Below are 24,083 nucleotides of genomic sequence, written 5' to 3'. Positions count from 1 at the left end.
TTCTTAATGTTTGCATTAACCAAGGGCATTTTCTGGTATTTTGAATGTTTCACAATTCTCTGCCTTTTGCTTTATATATATAGATTATTGTTCAAAATCTCATCCAAATTGTACTTTTATTTTATTTTATTGAAATGTACATAAAAAAATATAACATAAACATCCATGAACACAAAATAAGGTTACAACAAAAAAATTTAGCACCTAAATTACAAAATGAAAACATTTAGAGCTCCAAATATAAGGACTCCATTGTATAAAAGATTCCTTTAAAGCCCGAAAGATTTCAACGGAACTCTAAATGGGACTCTATCCACCATTTTTAGGGCTTACCATTGAGCTTGCCCTAAGGGTAAACTAGCAACTTCACCTCACATATTTAAAAATCTTAGGCTAATTGTGATTAGTTGGTTAAACTCTTACACCTCTATCCATGCGGGCAGAAGTTCGAAACTCTCAGTAACCCAATAAGTGTAAACCCCCAATCGCTTATACTCAAAAAAGAAAAATCAAAGGCTAATTTGGAGCAAGTCTTCCTAAGCTTTTCCACGAGTTAGATTTTAGTCCCTAAACTCGCCTCTTAGTTCATAGTCCTCTAAAATAAAAGAAAAAAGACGAAAACCACACAAAAATGGTAAGAAAATCTCTACATTTTCTGGTATGTCCACTACAATGGAGGTATGGGCAAAAAACCATACGAACTGTTCAAACCAAATCGATAAAAGGAATTCGGGTCAATTTTTACACTAACCAGTGAAATCTTAGATCACATCGAACTAAACCACAATAGTCTGGTTCAGTTCGATTTGGCCTTCGAAACCAATACCGAACCAAATCGTCTTGACACTTGGTATTTTCTTATTAATTATCACCATTTGTTATTATGTTTCATTCATCCGGCATATTGATATCAACCGTTCAATACCAAAAATTAAAATTGCTAAGCCATTCAAATTGAGGTCATTCCTCTCCATCTTCCACGGTAAGAAATTTCCTCAACTATGCTTCAATTTTATGGTTTGAAATTTCGTTTATTTATGAATAAATTCTCTCTGCCACAAGAACCAGTATAACATTATAGAGTTTCTGGGATACCTGCTCAAAATTGAAGAGCAACATGACAAAACGTGTAATTTTGACTAAAAGAATCGATAGATACAACACTTATATTATTGACTTCTCGTCTATACGTGATCATTCCTTCCTGTAAACTAGCGTAGGGTATTCTGGACTCCACATGCTGTTCAGCACATATTCCTTGATTTCTTCCTGCAATCCAAAATTATATCAATGACCATGGCAATTCCAGAACCACTGATTTTGAAGAAGCAAAGACTTTCATGATATCTTATGAATATATTTATGAAAGTAGTTTCAGATTTGGATTCGAATTTGACTGATCAGAAAATAAGATGGAAAGTTCTTCTGGGAACACTTTATGAATTTGACTTCTACACAAACTTATAAATGCTAGCAGTGTAACAAAATTTTCAAGAAAATAAATTTTATGCTACATCAAATCATCAAGGTAATTAAAATAATATGGGTTCAAAACATTCTTGTCAAATATATGCAGAAGGGATCGTCATGCCCTAGATGAGATGGTTAATCCACCTTCTTTCTTTTTTTATACTCACTGCTAACGGTTCATCTTTTCAATATATTCCATTATCAACATCATCCGACAAAGCAATAGAATTGCAAACCAGATATACCTGACTAAGTTTCCGAAGCTCTCGAGAATCCATTTCGCGGTACCCTTCCGCTAGATCCTCCTCTATAGCTTCCTTTATCACAGCTGCAGCCACCTGCTTTGTAATATCACGTATGCTGCAAATATGAACCGGGTTTATAGACATGCATAACAGCTTGAGTATAAATCCTTTTAATATCAAGTAAAGATAAAGACGGGAAAGGACACAATAAGAAATAATAAAGGCCATTTTGTACCTAGATATAGAAGGGTATATAACCCCTTTAAGAACCTCCTCGTCTGTCATATATGCTGCAAGGCTGTTTTCAATTTGACTGTTAGAACTCAGAAGAACCTAAAGCATAATCTTCCACTCTAGAATATATTTTAGAAAGTTTAATTATTCAAATGCACATGTATATCTCCCAAAAAAAAAGTGCATACAATCATAAATCAGTAATAGTAATCTGTACTACAATAATCAGCAGATTCCCCCACTTTTCTTCCACACTAAAGGGAGAAAAATGATCCTCAATGGACTAATGGAATACTTTCTCCATATATGTCTAGTTTCATACAGTTACTACCTTATACTTAGAATTCCCTGATCCAAATACAGTTTCTGTATGAGAGAGCGCCACCTTATCCTTAACATTTTCTCCCACTTGTCAATGACAGTTACAATATGCATGTGTATATTACAACTACTGAAGTTTGGGTAAGCAACCAATTACAAATCCGAGACTAATTCATGTGATAACATATTGACTTTAAAAAAGTACACAGGAGAGTATAATTTCAGGGAAGGCTCAGAGCACCTTCTCCAATTGATTATTAACACAGTTTACCAGATAATTCGTTTGGGTCAAGATATCTTATTGATCATAACAGATGATTCAAGGGCAATAAATAAAATGCATAGATTCTGAAATTCTTTTTTAAGACAAATTGAACTGTTGAAATGTCCATCCAGTAAAAGTTATTGATGAAGTTTATGAGAAATACCACTCTGCTGCAGCCTGTAACATGCCGTCAGAGATGATTCTGGAGCCAGATAAAAGGGTACCAAGTCCAATACTGCATGAGAAAAGATGCATTTATAATCATACAATATCACAACTGAAACAGTTAAATTAGATCTGCATTCCTTTAGAAAAGAGAAAGTGGACAACTAACCCCGGAAAAAGGTACATGTTGTTTCCCTGGTTGCAGTGCCCAATATGGCCATTTCCTATCAAATATAGAACTCTAGGTAAGAACTTCTGATAGACCATTTTATATTATATTAATGTAGAGAAATGATTCATAATCTTAAATATAACTAGCATATAATTTTATACAAAGCTGAGGCCACTAGAAAGAGAAGCTTCTTTTTTTCTCTCTCTCTTTTGATAGTCGTAGTACGGAAGGACAATGTTTTTTCGTCAGTAGAATGATAGAATCAAAGCAGGAAAAGGATAGCCATTTTAAGCCTACAGAATAAAAAATGGTCAATGAATTGGTAAAGCTTACAAGCATCATATCATAAAGAGAACATAAATACTCTTTAGATGAACATGACTACTCAAAATGCCCTTGTGCTTTTCATGAAAGAGAGCCGCCAAACAGGATCAAACAACTGCAGGCCTTGGTATCTAAGTTAGGCATGTTCATGCGTGCCCATAACTCTCACATGATCCATGGTTGTTTGTAAGGGAATGCATGTCTTATAGGAGTCAAACAATCTGTTGGGTTATTCCTCTCCAACATGATGGATCTTATACTCAAACTCTCTGTCAAGTGTTGCGACCTTTATCCTTGGATGCATTCTTATATTAGCGGCCCAGTTTCTTTAATAAGTCATTCTTTTATTATGAGCACCAAGGGGGTATGAGATCCATGTCTTTTAAAAATGAAATGTTTTCAATCCTTTGAGGGATTTAATCCATGAATTTCTTTCTCTGCCTTAGTGCTTGGACACACAATAGCTTGAAGACTCAAACCTTCCACCAAAGTCACCCTTAAGTGTATGTGAAAAAACAAGCAAACAAAAAAGAGGGTTTCTCATTTGATTAACCATTTGTGTGTGTATGTGAACAACCTCCCCAATCTCCCAGTACAAAATCGGTTTTTATTTATATTTATTTTTAGAAAAATGTCAGTGCTGTAGTAGTTATAATTTCCACAGTTAACAGCTAAACATTGATAGCACGTTCTGCATTAGAGCAACACATGTTATAGTTATCATATCAACTTCAACAACGTGGGAGATATTCAAACATTTACTACAACAAGAAAGATACAATAGAACAAGAAAAAGAAACAAATTTGTCTTCATACATACCAAGGTCCACGTCTTTGAATGGACTTCCACTAGCAAAAACAACATTGTCACCCACAATAGAAAATGCTTCTTCAGGAGTGCACTCAGCTATTCCAAAACAAAATAGTGTCATTCAATAAGCTGAATTTCCATACCATTCCTTCCCCACCCCCCCACCCCCCCAAAAAACAAAAAAAAACCCCTTCTCCAAAAGGAAAGGAAAAGGTGTACCATTTGTTGTCGGATTTGACATTGCAAAGATGGCTGGTCTAGTTGAAGTTGAACCTCTAAGGGCCTCTAATACCTAAAATTGCATCTGCCTCACATCAATTTTGCAAGAAGAAAAAATGCTAGGCGTAGCCACATAGCAGAATATTGAAATTCTAGAGAGAGAGAGAGAAGCTAACAAAAAATGGTCCAGACAATATTTCATCTCATGAGTCATGACAAACTTGGATATAAAAGTGCAAAAATGATCCATTGAAATAACAAAACAGAGATAGTTAATAAAAAATTTGTAGTTCACAGTCAACATCTGTATGTATTTTGCAGCATCTTAAAAAACTGGTTAAAAATATCGGAGTTTCTACATGACCAAGAAGCAAGGACAGCATGTGTAGTCATTATTTCGTAACCAAAAGTTACATTTTGTGAATTGTACCATGTAAAAGTTAGATAGTGCGCAGTAATATTTTATTCAACCTTCTTATCTTAGAAAATCAACTTTTCTTTCTTGATCAAAAAACCATGGACATCCACAAGTGTTAAATTTTTATCATAACACATCATTATCATTTCTGAAATGCAAAACAATTACTCAAAATGCAAAATGATCTCAGAAGCATGCAACAAAGGGCCACTCCTCTCCAAGATTTTTACTATAAACCATTTCAATTTATAGGATGCATTATAAATACCTCTTTCGAGAACAATCCCCCTACTGCAGAAAGTCCAAGAAGTACATCAGGCTTCACTTCTTGAACCTGATTAGCAAAGATTACTAAGACATCATCAACAGTTGTGACCAAATGAGAGTGTCTACCATTTAAAATTAGACAATATAATTATATAACTAATAATATAAACTGTTACCCAATAATTAAAAGTGTAGACAGGATTAGAACAGTTGACAAAAACATATTTGTTAGAAGGACATTTTGCATAAGCAGATTCAGCTAAAAACGCATAAGCAGATTCAGCTCAAAAACATTTTGCATTACACACTTAAATCAACTACATAGTCTTATTAAATAATTCACTGGGAGCATATAAATGCATGTTGTATAAAATATAAGAGCATTTTTGCTCACCACTTAAACCCAAGGTCCACCCTTCTCAACACTTGACACGTGTCCATATGCATAACCATAGTTCCATAAATATAAAGTAAAAAGTTAACCATGGTTATGCCTATGGACACGTGTCAAGTATTAAGAAGGGTGGTGAGGATACACCTTGGGTTAAAGTGGTGAGCAAAAATATTTCCATAAAATATAACAGTAATCAGAGCGTTAGTAATGCAATTCTTGCAAGATGTGTATGAAAAAACTTTTGTTACACAGCTAGGCCACATCCAGATCCTGTACTAAATTTCAATTTTCTAAACATGGAAAAATCCCACCATGTAAACCATTGTAAGTGCAGAAGAAGATAATATTACATATTATAGTGTGAAGAATTCACTAACCACTTCCACAAGACTTGCGCCTTCCCTTAACCCTTGACGATGAATTTCTTTGACATTCCTTGCAAAAGGACGGGCTTCTGGATCAAGATCTTCCCGTTCCTCTGTGATCAGACCCTGTATACATGACAACCGCCAAATTAAGTATCTTGTCTGGCTAATATATAATATAATTGAAAACTTAATTATCTTGTCCGGCTAATGGTGAAGCATATTGAATAGGGAATATGATAGCTGCACACAAGTTCTAAATCATCAGTCTGGATATAAAGTATACATACAGGGAAGAGCCCTATAGCCACCATAAGGTTATCTGATAAAACCAAGAAGCTACAAACAGGAGTCACCATACCTCATATTTTCATACATAATGAAATTCATCATATAAAATAGAAATTCTGGGCAGTTCAGTTGATATTTCAACAGTTCTGCTAATAGGAAACAATTACGTCAATGATGGATGGGGTTGGGATTTGTGAAAATGAAAAATCAGGGCACTTCTATGATTCTATGTAAGCTCATGATTGAATGGAATTCTATAATGAACTCCATTGGAAACAGGAAACTGAGCGATTAAGGATAAGGAGCTGTATAATCTGTCCAACAGATCCAACAAATCATGGAACGAGCCATCGAACTCATCCCTTGCAGTGGTAATCTACCACTCATATATCTATCCTGCATAGTGAATAACATTGAAAGTTCACCATTCGGCCTATTAACAACCGAGAAGACCCAACTAGTGTCAATGCTGACCAATCAAGAATTCCTCCTTAGTCACGTGTCTCGGATCCCAGCTTAAGATAATACCTCCTCACTATGTTAACCTCCACTACTTCCACTATGATATATGCAATTCTCCCCAAAAAGTATTCAAACTATTTGAGTTATATAAATATTGATTGTCACTAGAAATATTTTATTAAAGGCCAAACACGGAACCTGTCCCCTTGTAACAGAAGCACAAATTTGATTTTTAAAAGTTAAAAGAGTATTTGATGGTTCTACGGCACTATGTGACCGCTTGTTCACCTTGGCATCAACCACCCAGAATTGTCTGCCTGCACTCTGAAATGCATGTTCATTGTTCCCTAACATCCTTGCCATTGTTTTTCTTGTAGCATTAAGAACACCTATTCCTGCACTGCAGCAATGCAATGATTAAGCAAAGCAGCCTTGGTAGTTGATCTTTATACTGTAAGTTCTTTAGCCTCATTTTTCAGTATAAAGATGCATAAATTCAAGTCCAACTGAGAAGCCTCCCAAGAAAATGGTCAGCAGATTTGCATGTTTATTGACATGACAAGTGGTGACTGCAAGGAATGCAAGAAAAAAAACACTATCTCCAAGTAAATTTCAATAAAACCTTGTTTAAAGTATTAAGAAACAGGCCCTCTCTAAATCCCACTAAATTTAGTAAACTGACAGGAAAACAATAGTATTTAGAGATGTTGGAGGCACAGCCACATTCAAACGACCATCAACATCTCATCAGCCATTAAATCAATAAAATAAAGTAAAGCTCTATCGGGTACTTAATAACACTCCGTCAAAACATCCCCACTCCTGTATTTGAATTCTTGTTTTTAACTGCTCAGAAGTCTCTGCTTTAAAGAGATGGATATCTTTTAAGTACTAACCTTCCAGCACCAGCAACAACAATCTTTTGTTTAGGAAAGTCAATCATTGGCCTTCCTTGAGCCCTTACAGCTCCTAAAAGTCCAGCAATTGCAACTCCTGCGGTTCCCTATAAGACGAATTGACACGAAACTAGATGAAATTATACCAGAACTTTATTTCCATATATCAAATTTAAAACAATTTTAAAACAGTTTTTCACGTCTTTACTGTTAGATAACCATTGGATCTCAAAAGCTTGAGCTATTAAGGGATCAGATAACACTGTACATCAAATCAACACCCTCCTTCAGCATAACTCAATCATTCGTGCAAATATATATGTTTAGTGTATGTTGGATTAAAAAAAGAACTAAAAAATACAAAAAGATGTACAGTATCATTCTTTTGACTCTTGTCCCAATCCAGTGTTTGGAAAAGAAAAACTGTAAAGTTTTGTCTCAAATAGACTTATAAATAATAATACAAAATTACAGGAAAGGCTAGTACATTTTTATTTCGTTTTGATTTTTGGGACTAAAGGAAATATGATTTGAATTTTTTAATATGATAGGCCTTTAAATAAAATTATAGAACTGGGCCTAAAAACATGACTTTAATTTAACATTGTAAACTGAGGCCTTACTCAAAAACTGAGCAAGGAGTTTGGATTGGCCCTGCTGATTGATATAAAGGGATAACACAAACCTGTAATAAAGATGATTAGACGCTACCACATGAAATGAAAGAGTTACCTGAACATCATCGTTAAACATTCTATAGGTATTTCTGTAGCGCTGTAACAGCTTAAACGCCCACTTGCTTTGAAAATCTTCAAACTGTACAAAAAATAGAGCAAGTATTTCTTTAAAGTTAAATGGTGCACTTAATGCATTCCAGCTTCTGGTAACTAAATAAACATGAATGACATTCAAATTACCTGCACAATCACATGAGGCCAACGAGTAAACACTGCTTCCATGAATTCATCAATGACAGCAAGATACTCATCACCGTCAAGACGGTGTCTTTGCAATCCCAAATCTAAGAATAAATAATAGAAGGTTGTTGATTGCTATGGAGATAAATTCAACTGTTAAAGAATTCATGTACATGAGGAAAGAACTTGGTAAGAAATATAAATGCTACTGATGATAAAACTTGGAAGTGAAAGTTAAAGAGGCGCATTTGCAGAATGTAATTCATTGAACAGACGTTGAAAAGGATTAATTGAATGGTAACACAAGAGTTGTGCTTGCTATAGCTGATATTTTCAAAACATTAACTGGTTTTCTAATTAAAAATTAAACTGAATGATACTACTGCTAGTTACCTTTTATCTATTGTTGTTCTTTTTTACTTCTACATATAGGCAACAGTGATGGTAAAGAAACATATTCAATGAGAGAAAGGGAATAGGAGTTCTTGTCATCTAGATCAGCACTGATTAACTGTTATCATACACAAAAAGTTTTGGATGGTAAGTTTGTATGTTCCCTTTCCCACAACGGTAATGGGCTCTTGTTTTACAGTGAACAGAATCACCATGCTTCTTGTACTACACCTCTTTTATGAATCCTGTATTAAACAATCACTCACCATGTGCTCAGTCATTACTCTATATGGACATCCTAAATTACATATATAGCACATGGAGAAGATGATGATAGAACACCAAAAATACAATAATCGGAAAACTTGAATGCCTAGTCTGTTATCATGTGCCTGTACCATTCTTTCAGAGCCTCAAAAATATAAAAGTCGTCTTCTAAAATGGTTTTTACCAAATTCTTTATAGTGCCACTTCAATGTCTTCGAAGATATATAGTACCAGCATCATATTAACATTGTAAATAATCAAAATAGCTGTTTTTTGTACCGCGTATTGAAGATTAGATGAGGAAACACTTACACAAGGGGTCTTTGAGCAGTCTTTCATTGTTAGTTCCAACATCAATCATCACAGGAAGTACCTATAGGATGGAGCATAACGGGTTAAGAACAATATGGAATTTTCCAAATAATTCTCCATAAGCCACCATGAGGAGAGTATATACTAACGATGCATAGCACAAATCAATGTGAAGGTTCACTAGGTCAAGTGACAGCGAAGAGATAAAATGACCTCAGCATAGACAAACACCCGAACAGATCCAGCGATTCAAAATTAGTTATAACCCTTTTTTATTTTCTTTGGAAGATGAAAGTATCACTAATTCCCTACTATTACAACAAGAACCCTTTAGCATTCGATTTACTGTATATATATAGGAAACTTAATTTTATAAAGCTAAAGGGAAACAAAAACAGATGGGCAAGTTGGCCATCTATGAAAGATGCCAACTAAAAGCTTATATCAGAAACATAAAAATTATATCATACTATAAGGAGTATACTCCTTTGATTTAAATGTGGTTCATTGATACAAATTCGACAAACTTGCTTACAATCATACGAGAAGGAGTAACTCCTTTGATCCAATTTTTGGATGTATATGTTGAATAAACACACCACAATTATCTAATTAAATAATAAAGCATAAGCAAGAGAAAGAAAAATGAGTAAGAAATTACCCTTTGGGGGTTTATTCCAGCAGCAGCAACATATAAATCCAGTTTCCCAATTGCGATTCCAATTCCCTGGACTCCAAGGTCCCCAAGACCCAATATTCTGCTCCCATCTGTAACAACAATCATATCAACCTGCACAGGAATTCCATGATTGATCATATAAATTAGGCTGAATTTTTTCTGAAACACCAAGATTTAAGTTCACAACTTGTATTCACTTTTCATAAGCCACATTTCAAGGGAAGTATTGAAATGATAGGAAGGGTAAACAATTTTAACCTCTGTTTTCTATTTTACTACCTTCAACAATTGACCGTATATAAGTACAACTTGAAGCCTTTTATCTCCTAGTTTTAAACAAATTTCAACATTAATACAGATAATCTATTGAGTTAAATCAGTCAACCATGAAACCCACATCTCTTACTCTGAAATACAATATCTGTAACTACCATTTTGCGTGTAAACTAGTCCTGGCTTGTATCACTGAGTTTTTTGAGAACAAAAAAAAAAAGAAAATCCATAACGTCCAAACTAGTAACCAGAAAATCTGTTGGTATTTTTCATTACATTAGCGAAGTGAAATACAGGGAAGACAGAAAAAAGCACCAACAAATGGCATATTGACAAACAATATGAAACGAAGAAAACTGATATCTGGGACCAAATAAAGTTAGCCAAACTCAGTAAATTAACACACTAAAAGTAACAATAGTTGAGACTAAATTTGAGTATCTTAAGAATTCTTTACCAGATGATTCTAAGGGACTCCATGAGCAATCAGCACTTTTTTTTATAGGAAACAGAGCATTTTATCAGTAGAAAAGGGTACACGCAAAGTGAACGAGTTGTCCGCTAAATTGAAAAACACTAAACCTATGAAAGCCTAAGAAAATAAAGGCCAATCCAGAAATAATAATAGTTCATATAAAATTCGTCCTACAATAAGTGCACCATTGACAAGTATAAAAGACCTGATCAGCTGGCCAATTATAAACCATGGACATCATTTCTCCACGATCTTCCGCACTGAAGTACATTCCCCTTGGCCTTCTAAACAAACCGCTGTAATTCTGGCAAACAAGACCTACAGTAGGAGTGTAGACTATAGGTGCATACTCCTCAATGTTGGCAATCAAGACCTGTCAAATTCAGAGATTAAAATTTTAAACAGAAAATGATCCATTAAAAAAATTGAAATGTATCAACTTACCCATTAAAAATTTGAAACACGCTTTCAACTATCAGCCAATCAGGACAAATTCTAAACACTGATTTTAAATTCTATAACTCCATATGGAGTAGATGAATATTGAAGTTTGCAACTTACTTTATAATACATCGTCTCATTTCTGTCGTGCAATCGGTTCAGTATCCGCCACTTGGCCAGAGCATTTGGATCAGAAGGTCCATCTCTTGCTTGCTCTTCAAGTCTCTTCAGGTCAACCACTGTCAATAAACAAATTTCAATAGGTATTGCTAAAAATGTGCAGTTGGTTTATCTGTAAATAAAACATGTTCTAAAACTAAGCGTGAAAACAACATATTGAAAACTTATTAATTACCATGGCTTAAAAGCAAACAAGCATCAGTTCATTCAGTATATTTCTAAAACGTGCATAAATATGCAAAAGTATTAGCACACTAGTATCTTTTTTAGGAAGCCCATGACACTATGTTTACTAACTTCCAAAAAAAATTAAGTTAGAATAGCCTTACTGAATCGTTCAATTTGCTGCTCGGTAGACATGACATTTGGAGGGAGAAGTCCCCGCAGATCAAGACGATCTCGTTCTGTGAAGGAAAATGATGTCCCCTAGTTTGACAATCATTTAAAAGAAGAAAAAAAAAAGAGCAAAGATCAACTCTTTGTAAATTAAATTAAGCAAACATTGGAACCACAAAATGCTAAAACACCATTGCAATTCAAATGCAATAGATAGTAACACAGAAAGCCACGGTTAATCACCAAAATTGAACACTTACTCAAAGTTGATAAACGCTCCCACATTGAGTTTAGATTATAAAGAAAGAGATGTGTATCAACAAAACAAAAGCTAATTTGAAAATTTTATTCCTAAAAAACCAAAAAATGGGCACACTACTTTTCTATACTCAAGACTTCCAACAATGAGATAGTATAATTACCAACATGGTTTAGTTTAACATAACCTACAACAATTTCCACCACTAATCACTTTATTTAACCTTAACCAGTGACAGAGAAGCCAATTTGCAAAACTACTTGCGCATAAATAAGACCCAACCACTAATGGATCTTCAAAAATAAAATTCAAGAAAGCAAAATAAGCAAAACAAAACACAAATAGAAAGGAAAATGGCTGATTGGGTTACTTTATTGAACCAGGGGTCGTGAAGAATGTCGAGGCTGCGCTTGTGTACAATGATCGGGCGGTGGCCCTCGGTCGTGGTGAAGGATCTCGAGTGCGGGAGCAGAGGATTGCTGCCCATTCTGACTCTGTACTTCAGGTGTTTGATCAGGGACGAAGAGAGCCTGATCGGCGAGTTGAAGTTCGACATGTCTGACTGAGAATGTGAGAAGAAGAAGACTGCCAAAAATAAATGGAGGCTTGTGATATTGTTGGCAGTGAAGACTCTCCCAATTCGAAAAGAGAAGAGGAATCCCCAATTTCATTGTCAACAGTCAAAACAGTTCTGCTTTGCTGGGCCCATCTCCAAAACGCGGGGACCGACACAACATTATCCTCACTTGATCTGTAATTCAAAATTTTCCTTTTGGCCCATAATTTAATTTATTTAAAAGAGAAATAACAGCATCAGTCGTGAATTCATATATACATGAACAGTTGGAATAGCCGACTTGGTCTGTAATTAAAAATTTTCCTTTTGGCCCATAAATATAGTAGTGTTATAAAATGAACTGGTATATATGCGAATATTGAGCTGCACGTAAAGTATATGAGACACAGTATTTAACGAGGTTCGGCTATGCCTACATCTCCGGAGAGCAGCAGCAGTAACTTTTCCACTATGTAAAATAATAGGGCTACAACTTTGTGTTTACAATATGTATGACTCACTCAATTTTCTCTCTTGGAGAATTTCTCTCTTGCTCTCTTTCTTCTCAACTCACTCACCCTCATTCTTCCTTCTCTTCCTCTTCTATATGTGTAAACTTCTCTTGATGGAGGTATCTATTTATAGGCCTAAGACATTGGTTGTTCACCTTACAATATAATTGGTAGACAACATCATTAATATTCTTCAATCAACAACATCACTAATATTCTTCAATCAATTGGATAGTGGTTTGGTTTGGTGGGTGTGTGGTTAGGTTTAGTGGATGTTAGTTGGCTATGTGGGCTTCACCTATTCTTCTTTACTTATTCTTCTTTACAACACTCCCCCTTAGAGACCACATGTCCCTAGATTGGTTGCCTCATTAAAACTTTGCTTGGAGAAAAACCCAGTGAGGTAGAAAACTGATGGAAGGAAGAAAAAAGAGTACAGCAATCTGTATAGCATACTTCTGGATACTCCCCCTGATTAATATCTCCCCCTGATGTCTTCATGACTATCTTTTGGAGTGGGAATCTTTCGGAGTGAGTGGAGGATATAGCCATTAATAATTCTCGTAGTTGAGTAAGTAAATATATTTCCAGTGAGCTATCTCTATGTAAATCATAGAAATTTTCAGAGTCCGCGTTTCTAACAAAACTTGGGCTATTTGTAAGTTCACTTGAAAGAATATGCCCGTACAAGGTGTTATGCGGAGATAGCATCAAATATACCTCACATCATCCCAAAATGATGGTGATGGAGTTGAGCCCTATCTGGAAAATATGATGTCTGGTCCAATATACTTCCGGAAAATCATTAAAGTGTCCAACGGATAATCCTCATAAAAATGCTTCAATACTTTCTTAGTATAAGCAAGAATCTCGTTGGCATAATGCTCGATCCTTAAGTCGAGACAAATATTTCGTGAATTCTGCAGAAGCTTTAATGTGTTGCAATCACATTATAATCAATGTACTCACTGAGGTAATTTATGCATATTAATATTGAGTACAAATTTTGTGCTTCAAGCACATGTCCTTTAGGGACTTGCTTTATGCAATGTCAATCCTCTCAACGGATTTTGTTTAAAAGGGATTAAACTTTATGACACATTATATAGCTTTAACCCAGCTATTTATACATCTTTAGGAAATCGCTTCTGGCGATGTGCTCCGTGCATTTAATAACCCTTAAAGATAATATGTTGGTCTCCGTAATTGTGTAATAAGGGGGGGCACAATTGAATCTGTAAATATGGAGAAAAACCCAACATTCCTTGTTTCTGCCAGAAACAGTGTGTCATACAAAGCAGGTATATTCCCTTTTATTCCGAACACCCAAGTATAAATTTCAGTATTAACATCTTTTGGGGTTCGTACTGTGGGTTTGTTCTTTCACGTTCATTCTCATCTATAATGGAATTACCTCATTCCATTTTGGCCAATAATATTGTCGACATTTAATAATTGAACGTGGTTCCAATCAACACAGTTCATTGATGATTTGAGTAGCTACTCCAAAATAATAAAAAAATTGCCATTCATCAATTCATGATCCCACCATTCTCATGTGCATGCGCATGCATCAATTATAAGCATTTATTTGCCTTTGGGTGCCCAAGCCACTTCATGGGGCTTTTATTATGTGAGAATGTGGATTATAACCTCCATTGGAGCGTTATTTAGCAGTAGGGCGTGGATAATCTCCATTTAAGGAGTTGGAACATTTAGAACCCATATATCTGTCATGCTGAAGGCATGCCACAGATTAATACATTCATGTCAATTAATTGCTGGGACCTTAACCCATATTATGGGACTTTAACCCATATAATTTACTACGCATTAGGCGTGCATAATATCAATATTGACATGTCAAAGGATTGTCCTTTCGGGACTTCAATCCACATCATTTGCTACGCAACAAGCGTGCATCATATTGATCACTGCTATACCCATATTCTATTCTTATGGGACTTTAATCTGTGCAGTGTATTATCAATGTATCCAACTTGCAATCTGTAAAATTTGCATTAATAATTCATGGATACATACAAGCCATTTTGGAACAGACTTATCTCCCCATTTGGTTACCTTTCAAGATAAAATATCAAATAAGTATATAAGCATAAAAATAACACAAGTATTACTTACATCCTTAGGTGGGAGAAATTTTTCTCAAATATCATTCAAGCTCGTATCGGCCCAGTAAATATAACGTAGCGCTTGATGATCTAATTTTATCAGTTGGTTTGCTCGTATATCTCTCTTGCAGACCACAGCTCCTCCACTACTTTTCTTCCTTACATCAACATAAGGGTTAGTAGTATAGATAATAGTGCAACACAAAAATTATACCTGAGAGCTTCTCGTGCTGATAACGTGTTATAAAATGAACTGGTATATATGCGAATATTGAGCTGCACGTAAAGTAGATGAGACACAGTATTTAACGAGGTTCGGCTATGCCTACATCCCCGGAGAGCAGCAGTAACTTTTCCACTATGTAAAATAATAGGGCTACAACTTTGTGTTTATAATATGTATGGCTCACTCAATTTTCTCTCTTGGAAAATTTCTCTCTTGCTCTCTTTCTTCTCAACTCACTCACCCTCATTCTTCCTTCTCTTCCTCTTCTATATGTGTAAACTTCTCTTGATGGAGGTATCTATTTATAGGCCTAAGACATTGGTTGTTCACCTCACAATATAATTGGTAGACAACATCATTAATATTCTTCAATCAACAACATCATTAATATTCTTCAATCAACAACATCATTAATATTCTTCAATCAATTGGGTAGTGGTTTGGTTTGGTGGGTGTGTGGTTAGGTTTAGTGGATGTTAGTTGGTTATGTGGGCTTCACCTATTCTTCTTTACAACAAATAGAATCCTTCTTTGTTCTTTTAAGAATTTATTTCAATAAGATTTCGCAGTACCTAAATTATTAGAGAACGAAGTCCTCATATGTTTTGTTGAATTTTTATGCTGACAATTACAAAATGTGATGGTTAAGCTCATAATTTTATACATATACATGCCCTATTTAATTAGTTCTTTTGCGTAGTTTTTTAGCATTTTAAGTCATTTGCCTTTCTTTGTGTGTTTTGTAGGTTAATAGAGCAAGAGAGTACAATTCATGCAATTCAAGCATGTTAATGCCTGATTTAGATGAATGAAAAAAGAGCTTAAAGACAAACCCAATTTAGGCTACACTCCCTTATCCGTCCAATTTCGTAGGTCACATTGCAGGCCTTATTGCAACTATCTACACAACTCAGATGAGACGACATCTTTCATGGAAGTTGTTCCAATGAGTGTCTCCATTGGATAAATTGGGAGTCCATCACCCATGAAACACAGAACCATGCTCAGGAGGACGTTTATCTGCAGCTGCCAAAACTCAAGGCTGAGTTAGCAACTTGTTTTGAGCTTAACATATTCACTCGACCTTGGATTAGCCCAAATGACATGTGGTTGGAAGATGACATTCTAAATGTCAATCTAGAGGGATCAAAGTCATCATTTGCTTAAGGGAACCCAATCTGTGAGCCCATGAAGTTTATGGTCATTCTGAGAGTTTTTATCAAAAATAGACAAAATCTACTCCATACTTTCATAAACGTCAGTTTTTATAAAAAAAAAATTCAAAAATAGCCAAAAATTAACTTAAATAGACTTAAATGCCCTTAAAACTAAAACTCACGTGGCACCAAATTTGAGTCCCAAATGATGGGACTTAAAATAATAAAGCTTCCATTGTGTCTTGATTTGTCTTGATTTTATTTTAGGAAAAAAAAATTAAAAATCATACTTAGTTAATTAACCATAGAATTTCAAATTACACCAAACATTAAGTGACCTCCTTTCTTGCCATGAATAACCTCACCCAAGCTGCCATTGGGCATGTACTCATCTATGACTTAGACAAAATCCAATAATCTCACAATGTGCCTATGTCGAATTCAACCTAGAGTTTGAATCCTAACATTGAATCACTATGATCATGGGATGACCCTTTGCTTATTGCTTGTATTTTTTTCATAGCCATGCATAGCTTCTTTGTACATGGGAGAAACCCCTAATGCACAAAGTGAAATATACCCAATAGAATTTTCATACAGCTCTCCACAATCATTGATGAATTTCCTAGGCTGGATGATGTACACTCTTTCTATGGCGACCTTCTTCTTGTTCTCTACAACAAAGATCATTACAAGCTTGCACTTGGCTAGATCAATACCCCAATTCTTTTTGTGACTTTATTTATGTATTTATTTATGCGGGTTTTAGTATTGAGGATATATAAGTCTATTCAAGTGAGTTTTTGGTAATGTTTTTAAAAATTTATAAAAACTGACATTTATGAAAGTTGGGAGTAAATTTTGGCTATTTTTGATAAAAACTCCTATTCTGACCTAAGCATGAGGTGATTTTGATGGTGGGGAAGTTAGATGAGCTGATTCAAGTGGAGTTTTCTAGCAGAGAGTCACAAAAGGAGAGAAGAGAGAAGGCAGCAACTGGGAGGCTTTGGCCTATTGGCAGCCATGGAGATGAAGTTTTTCCATCTCTAACATGATGTCCCTATCTTCTTCTCCTCCCTTTGCCTTTTATTTTCTTCTTGTATTTCTTTAGCTTTACTTTATCTTTCTATTTATTAAACACCTTGTAATTTTCTGTTATTATTATCAACATGATGAATTTAAGTTTTTGAAGTTTGACTAGTTTCCAAGTTTCAATTTTGGTTCTTGTTCTTATTCATTATACTTATCGGTTGATATGCTTGTTTGAATGTTTGATCACCATTTAAACTTGTATGTTAGCTATCTTGGTTGGAATTAAGAGTAGACACCATATGCTTTAATTCGAATTGAACTACTAAAAGGAAGAGTAGGTATAGACATTCGACAACAGGGATTAGATACATGTTTGGTTGTTTAAAACATTCTCCTATACTTAATGAATTTATAATGCTCAATTTTGGTTCGGCAACAAGGATCTAATTAGAAAATTAGGAATATAAGGTTTAGACATGGCTAAATTATACATTTGAGATAATCAATCTTTTTACTTGAATTGAACTTGTTAATTTGATTGCTTAAGACTTAGAATTGAATTGTTCCCTAGTGTCCTAAAACTGTTTTCAAACCCAAAATCAGTTTTAGTGTCTTCTTCTTTTATTTAATTTTATGTTTTCAATTCTTGTGCTCTTCTAAATCATCTTTAAACCTTGCTTCCATTTCAGTTTTGTGTAGGAAATCAAATTTGAATCAATCTATCATTAATCCTCGTGGGATCGACCTCGCACTTACACATGCTATACTACCTAACGGCTCGTGCACTTGTGAGTATCACAAGTTGAGGATGCAGCTGAATCGATTTTGGTGCAGCTAAATCCGACACAACAGTGATTGGAGGATATTTGAAAGTCTTAATACAAATATTAACAAGGATATTTAAGTGTCGTAAAATATTTGGTACATAATTCAAGATATCTTACACACATGGCAATGCCGTGATGTATCTTATGAGAAGTAAATATAGTGACAAATAGTTTAGCAAATTTTGGACATATATTTTATCATTATATATTTAGTAATTATGTTATCTTCTTCCTATAATATTGTTTATATTTATATTTTAATTTGTATGAGGATTGTAGTTATAATTCTCTCTTTTGCTTGTTTTTTATTTGTTCGTTTACATCCATGTTCTACTTATTAGGCATGGAGGTTAACAACACCAAGGTCCCTATATGCTTATCAAAACTAACCTCCACATATTCAACACTGTCTTGTGGATCCAACAAACCACCATTGGTCATTCATTTTTAGCTGAAAAACACTGTCCCATTGTCTTCACATCAACACTTGCTAGTTTCCAGACAAAGTCTCATGATTCTCACTAATTAAGGGCCCGTTCCATAACCATTTCATTTTTCATTTTTTGTGCTAGAATATAGAGGAAAAAGAGGGAGAATGGAAGTGAGAATGAGAGTAGAGATGATATTGAGAGGGAGAAGTAGCAGAAGTGAAAACAAAATTTAAAGGCTAAAATCTATTTGAAATTGTTTTCACTTTCAAGTTTTTGTTTTCATTTTTGTTACTCTCATCTTCCCTTCTCATCCTCTCTCTCATAGTATAAAATATAGAGGATATTATCGTTTTTTCGGGTCACGGATATTTCGGAATGTATCCATACACATATCGTATAAATATCGATAATATCGATGATAATATCAAAAAATATTGATGTCAATAATTTCAAATATAGAAAATATTGATGTAATGGAAAAAAGGAAAAAAAACACAAAGCACACACGTAAAAGGGATTCGAACCCCTGCCATTTAAATCTTCCAACGCCTTAAACCACCATGCTACTTAGGGTTTTGTGATAATATGCAAAGGGGTACTCTATGTGGTAGTAAATCACTCATATATCTTACCATGCAATGTATAAAGTGCAAAATATTGTAGTAAATCATTATATATAAATAATTATGGTGTGTTTTATCTTTTTTTCCTTAAGTACTACATATTTTCTACATTTACAGTGTTTGTTAGCTCACTATATAATCAACTTAAATCAGTTAAACCCATCATGCAATCCATTCTTTTCCAATTTTTTTGTGATAAACTGATAGATACTTGACTAAATAAACATCCTCCAAAGTTTCAATAAAAATTTTCAAGTTTTTCTTACAATTTTCATGGTTTTTATTTAATTTTTATTGATATTGATAATATCCCGATATTTCCATCGAAATTTCCATATTTTTGGATTATTGATATTTCCGATAACTTCCATATTTTAGACCTTGCTCTCTCTCAATCTCATCCTCACTTCCATTCTCCCTCTCATTTTCCTCTATACTCCAACATAAAAAATAAAAACTAAAAACTAAAATTGAAATGATTACCAAACATGCCTAAGGGAATTAATTTTGTAAATTATGTCCTCACTACTTAGGGAGTTGATTAGATTGTAATTGAGTAATTGATTACTTGACTTGAGTGAGGCTTTGAATTCAAATCTTTTATCAATGAATTCAAATCCCCTAATTGATAACATTATGGAATGAAATAAAAATCATCGTTTAAAGCCTGCTATCACATCTCTACTGATATAAAGCCAAATCAAAGACACTAAGGACCACATGTTTCAAAAAAAAATAGTGGACAAGAACTACCCTAAAAAAAATTCAATGAAAATGAAATTCAAAGATTTTTTTTAAAACAGTTGGGGTCACAAGTTTCGCCATAAAAAATGGGACAACAGTGTCACTCAAAAAAAAAATTGAAATGAAATTCTTTATAACTTTCGCATGGGTATTTTTGTAATTAAACAAAATAAATAATTAAAAAGAGAAAGACGGTAAGGATCCACTCAATGCATAAATTTCAACCGTCAATCACTCAGTTTTTTTCTTCTCTGTCCTACCATCTCAAATGTTTCAAGACTTTTCACCTAAGAATGGTCAAATAACATTGGACGAAAAAGATCATGGGTCATGGACTAATTGAGGAGAAAGCGAAGAAGAATTTGTTCTTGGTCCAAGAATTCAGTTCTGATTCCTTCTGGATTGAAAGCATTTTCTTCCCATCGTCCCATGCAATATGCTGCAGAAAAAAAATTGCAATTGCTTGGATATTAATTAAACTCTCAATCAAGTGTCAACAGAGCACATGGCCATTGGTTACCAACACCTTAAGATACGTTAATTAGGCACATGATATGGGATCCACCATCCAAACTCAATTTCCTTCCTAACAAATTTAAGGGTTTTGCACCAAACATCTCTACTTTTTAAAGGTGATACCTGTAATATGTGGCCATGTGCACTTTCACAATTTATTCGTAGCATATTTAGTCAATTTAATTATGTACCGTATGTAGCATATGCGGGTTAGGTTAGTTATATTTATTTTTGTTTATTGCCAAAGTTAAAAAAAGGGAGGAGGAAAAACTTACAAACATGAGTACCATGGGGACTTAAACCCACGACCATTTGGGAGCACACCAAAAGCTTGAGCCAATCCAACTAACACATGGTTACCCTACAACTTACACACACGGGTACCATTGGTATTAAGTTAGTTCTAACTAGGTACTTGCCCCTTGCCCTCGAATTCAAATTATGAGCACTTATACCCATTTGCCATGACAAAGGGCAAGGGCAAGTAAGGGCGGTTATTGTTCACGTGAATAGTATCTACCCTAACAATTTGTTTGTTTGTTATTTTTTCACCCATTGCCATGGCAACGCAAAGGCAATTGCTATTCACATTAGATTAATTTTATTTATACGTATGAGATTAATAAATAATAAAATTCCTAGGTATTTATAAATAAAATTCCAAGGTATTTATTAAAAAAAAAATTCTGAAAATTTTGGTTTTTTTAATTTAATTTAATTTAATTTTTCTTCGCTAGTGTCAGCGCCCTTGTCAACAACTCGGGCTGTTCTTGCCCTTGGGTCTGCCCATTCTTGATGGAGCCTACCATCTACCCGGGCTGGATTTGATTAGTAGAGTGTGTTTTTGCAGCCTAGTGAGCCTTTTGCCATGGCAATCCAAACCGGTAAAACTACTCTAATACTTTTCTCATAAATTAGAATAATTATCACATCACATTGTCAAAACAAAACAATAAAATTACATACAATATGTACATTTTGGATTTCATAGTTATTCTTAGTGCCAAACTTGTACAAAAAGTTTCTTAGTTCTCTTTTAATTAGCAAAGTAACTTGTTTGGCAAAATTTAAAGAGGAATTTGAGAAATGACAAGGAACTTAGAAGAGGAACTTTGGAAGCCCAAAGTCTCATGAGTTAGTAACACCTCAACAGGTTATTTCACAAATCCCGCTTGGCGCCTGGTTTTCAGTGCACTGGCCAGTTCAAGAAATTGCTAAGCATGGTCTTCACTGCCCAATTCGACAAATGGGACCAAATTATTAGAAATCATTGTAGAATTTGTGGGAACACATGTTTCAGGATGAAACAAGTGGAAAAAGGAGATCCACGTGTTGCCAAGTTGACATCAATTCTACGTGACAAAACCTTATTAGCCCATAAAAAGAATTTTTGTTTTTGCTGGAATCTCATAAAAAGAAGTTAGTTGTCAAATATTTAATTCTACGTGACAAAACCTTATTAGCTCATATAAAGAGATTGAAGCGATCTTCTTCAAACAAAGGGCCAGTTTGGCATTGCTGTGCTGTGAAAATAATCGCTGTCAGATTTGCTGTGAGAGAAAGCAATTTGGCGTTTGGTAAAATTTTTGTTAAAAGTGTTGTTGGTATTGATTTTATGCATAATCAGAAAATGATTGCCGCATAATCATTAAACCCAGCGCCTCTTCGAAACTGATTCCTGCATAATCAGAAAATGAAAGCACCTCATTAGCTGCTTTCCTTTATAGCTTTCTCTCACAGCAATTTTTAACAATAAGTGATTTTCTCACAGTTTACCAAACGAGTTGGGTTTCTCAAAATTTTTTAAAAATTACTTATTACCCAAAATAAGCAATACCAAACGGGCACTAACAAGTAGGAATTATCCATTGTGACACACAAAAAAAATATGAATTATACATGGTAGACAAAAATCTTCCAATATTTAATTACGTTCAAGTTAATAATTAATTAATAGGTGAAGGGTGTTTTGAGAGAGAGAGAGAGAGAGAGAGAGAGAGAGAGAGAGAGAGAGAGAGAGAGAGGTGACGGGTGTTTGGATGTTGAATTTTTTGAATTACATTTATTTTCTTTTCTGGAATATTTGGTATGGTGTAATTTGTATTTAAATTAACAAGAGAGGAGTTGAATTTGTATATTTTTTCAGTATTGAGAATAAAATTTCATGTTTTTAAATGAACAACACAAAAAAGATAAATAAATAAATTTCATATTTATAAGAAATTAACCACCCCAATCTCACCAACTAAATAATTAGCCAAACAAGTGATTTTACTAATCCCATCATTTTAGGTCCCCTTACTTCAAAATCCCATCATTTTAAAATCTCCCACTTTGAAGTCCCATCACTACAAAATAAGGGTGGAATCGGTATAGTTACCGACCTAGATTCCAGGCATCCAAGTATAAACCAACATCTTTGGTATAACCCAAAAACAGAACTGTCATCGCACCGCACATCGTCTGTTTGCCGACTTTTGATTTTTCTTAGTTTCAGAGTCGACAGCAGTTGGTTTCGATCTTGCCATCGTCGAGAAAGCTTGTTGTCATCTTCAAGGCAAATCATTTTCGACAAGCCCCTTACCCACCCATTTTTGCAGAGAGAGAGAGAGAGAGAGAGAGAGAGAGAGAGAGAGAGAGAGAGAGAGAGAGATGAGGCGTAGGGGTAAATAGTGGAAAATGCATTAGCAATATGATGTTTCAACAAGGAATCATGTTGGCATTGTGGAAAATGGTTGAGTGTGTAAGCTGCAGGTGAGAGGTTTGAAACCCCTTATTTCCAACTTCTAACATATTTAACATTTTAGCGGTTTGGTATGGTTCACTGACGGTTTTGGATATTCTGAACCGCTTTGACAGTCGAGGGCTTTGGGTTGGGCCAAAAAAGTCGAAACCTTTAGATTCTCGATTTTTTAGGCCAAAATCTCGAGTCGTGTTGGTTGGTTTGTCAGCTTATCAGATGAAAATCTCAGCCCTACTTCAAAATACCTCATCCAAACACACCCTTAAACAATTATAACTTTATCATGATGCTAATGGAACTTTAGATTAGCTTAATGATCTATCATGCTGGGTGTTGTCAAAAAATTTCAAGCAAGCGTTCAACATGCAAGAAGTATTATTGTTTTCAGCTTTATTTATTCTTATTTCTTTTCTCATCCAATAGTCCATAGACCAATATATCATATGAGAATAAGGTTATCATCCGGTTTAGCATTTTCTAATACCAAATAATTAGATTTGGTTGGGCCAAAAAATTGAGACCTTTAGATTGTCGATTTTTTAGGCCAAAATCTCGAGTCTTATTGGTTGGTTTGTCAGGTTATCGGGTGAAAATCCCAACTCTACTTCAAAATATCCCATCCAAACACACCCTTAAACAATTATAACTTTATCATGATGTTAATGGAACTTTAGATCAGCTTAATGATCGATCATGCTGGGTGTTGTCAAAAAATTTCAAGCAAGTGTTCAAC

General features: G+C 34.6%; 1 protein-coding gene across 1 annotated transcript; it reads right to left on the bottom strand.

Moving 5' to 3' along the window:
• Positions 995-12,555, bottom strand: LOC18784996 (NAD-dependent malic enzyme 62 kDa isoform, mitochondrial). The gene is made up of 19 exons (XM_007220476.2): positions 12,222-12,555; positions 11,586-11,682; positions 11,197-11,315; positions 10,841-11,008; positions 9,870-9,998; positions 9,209-9,269; positions 8,237-8,340; positions 8,052-8,135; positions 7,320-7,426; positions 6,712-6,823; positions 5,683-5,796; positions 4,913-4,978; positions 4,227-4,299; positions 4,017-4,103; positions 2,870-2,924; positions 2,699-2,770; positions 1,951-2,013; positions 1,716-1,830; positions 995-1,269 (listed from the first exon to the last, which is right to left on the bottom strand). Exons 1-19 carry the CDS (start codon positions 12,405-12,407, stop codon positions 1,195-1,197), a joined length of 1,887 nt encoding a protein of 628 aa, XP_007220538.1. The 5' UTR covers positions 12,408-12,555; the 3' UTR covers positions 995-1,194.

This window comes from Prunus persica, chromosome G2, assembly GCF_000346465.2.
Source record: "Prunus persica cultivar Lovell chromosome G2, Prunus_persica_NCBIv2, whole genome shotgun sequence".
Lineage (NCBI taxonomy): Eukaryota > Viridiplantae > Streptophyta > Magnoliopsida > Rosales > Rosaceae > Prunus > Prunus persica.
The sequence above is the reverse complement of the archived record's forward strand: the minus strand, read 5'-3'. Positions and strand labels throughout refer to the sequence as shown.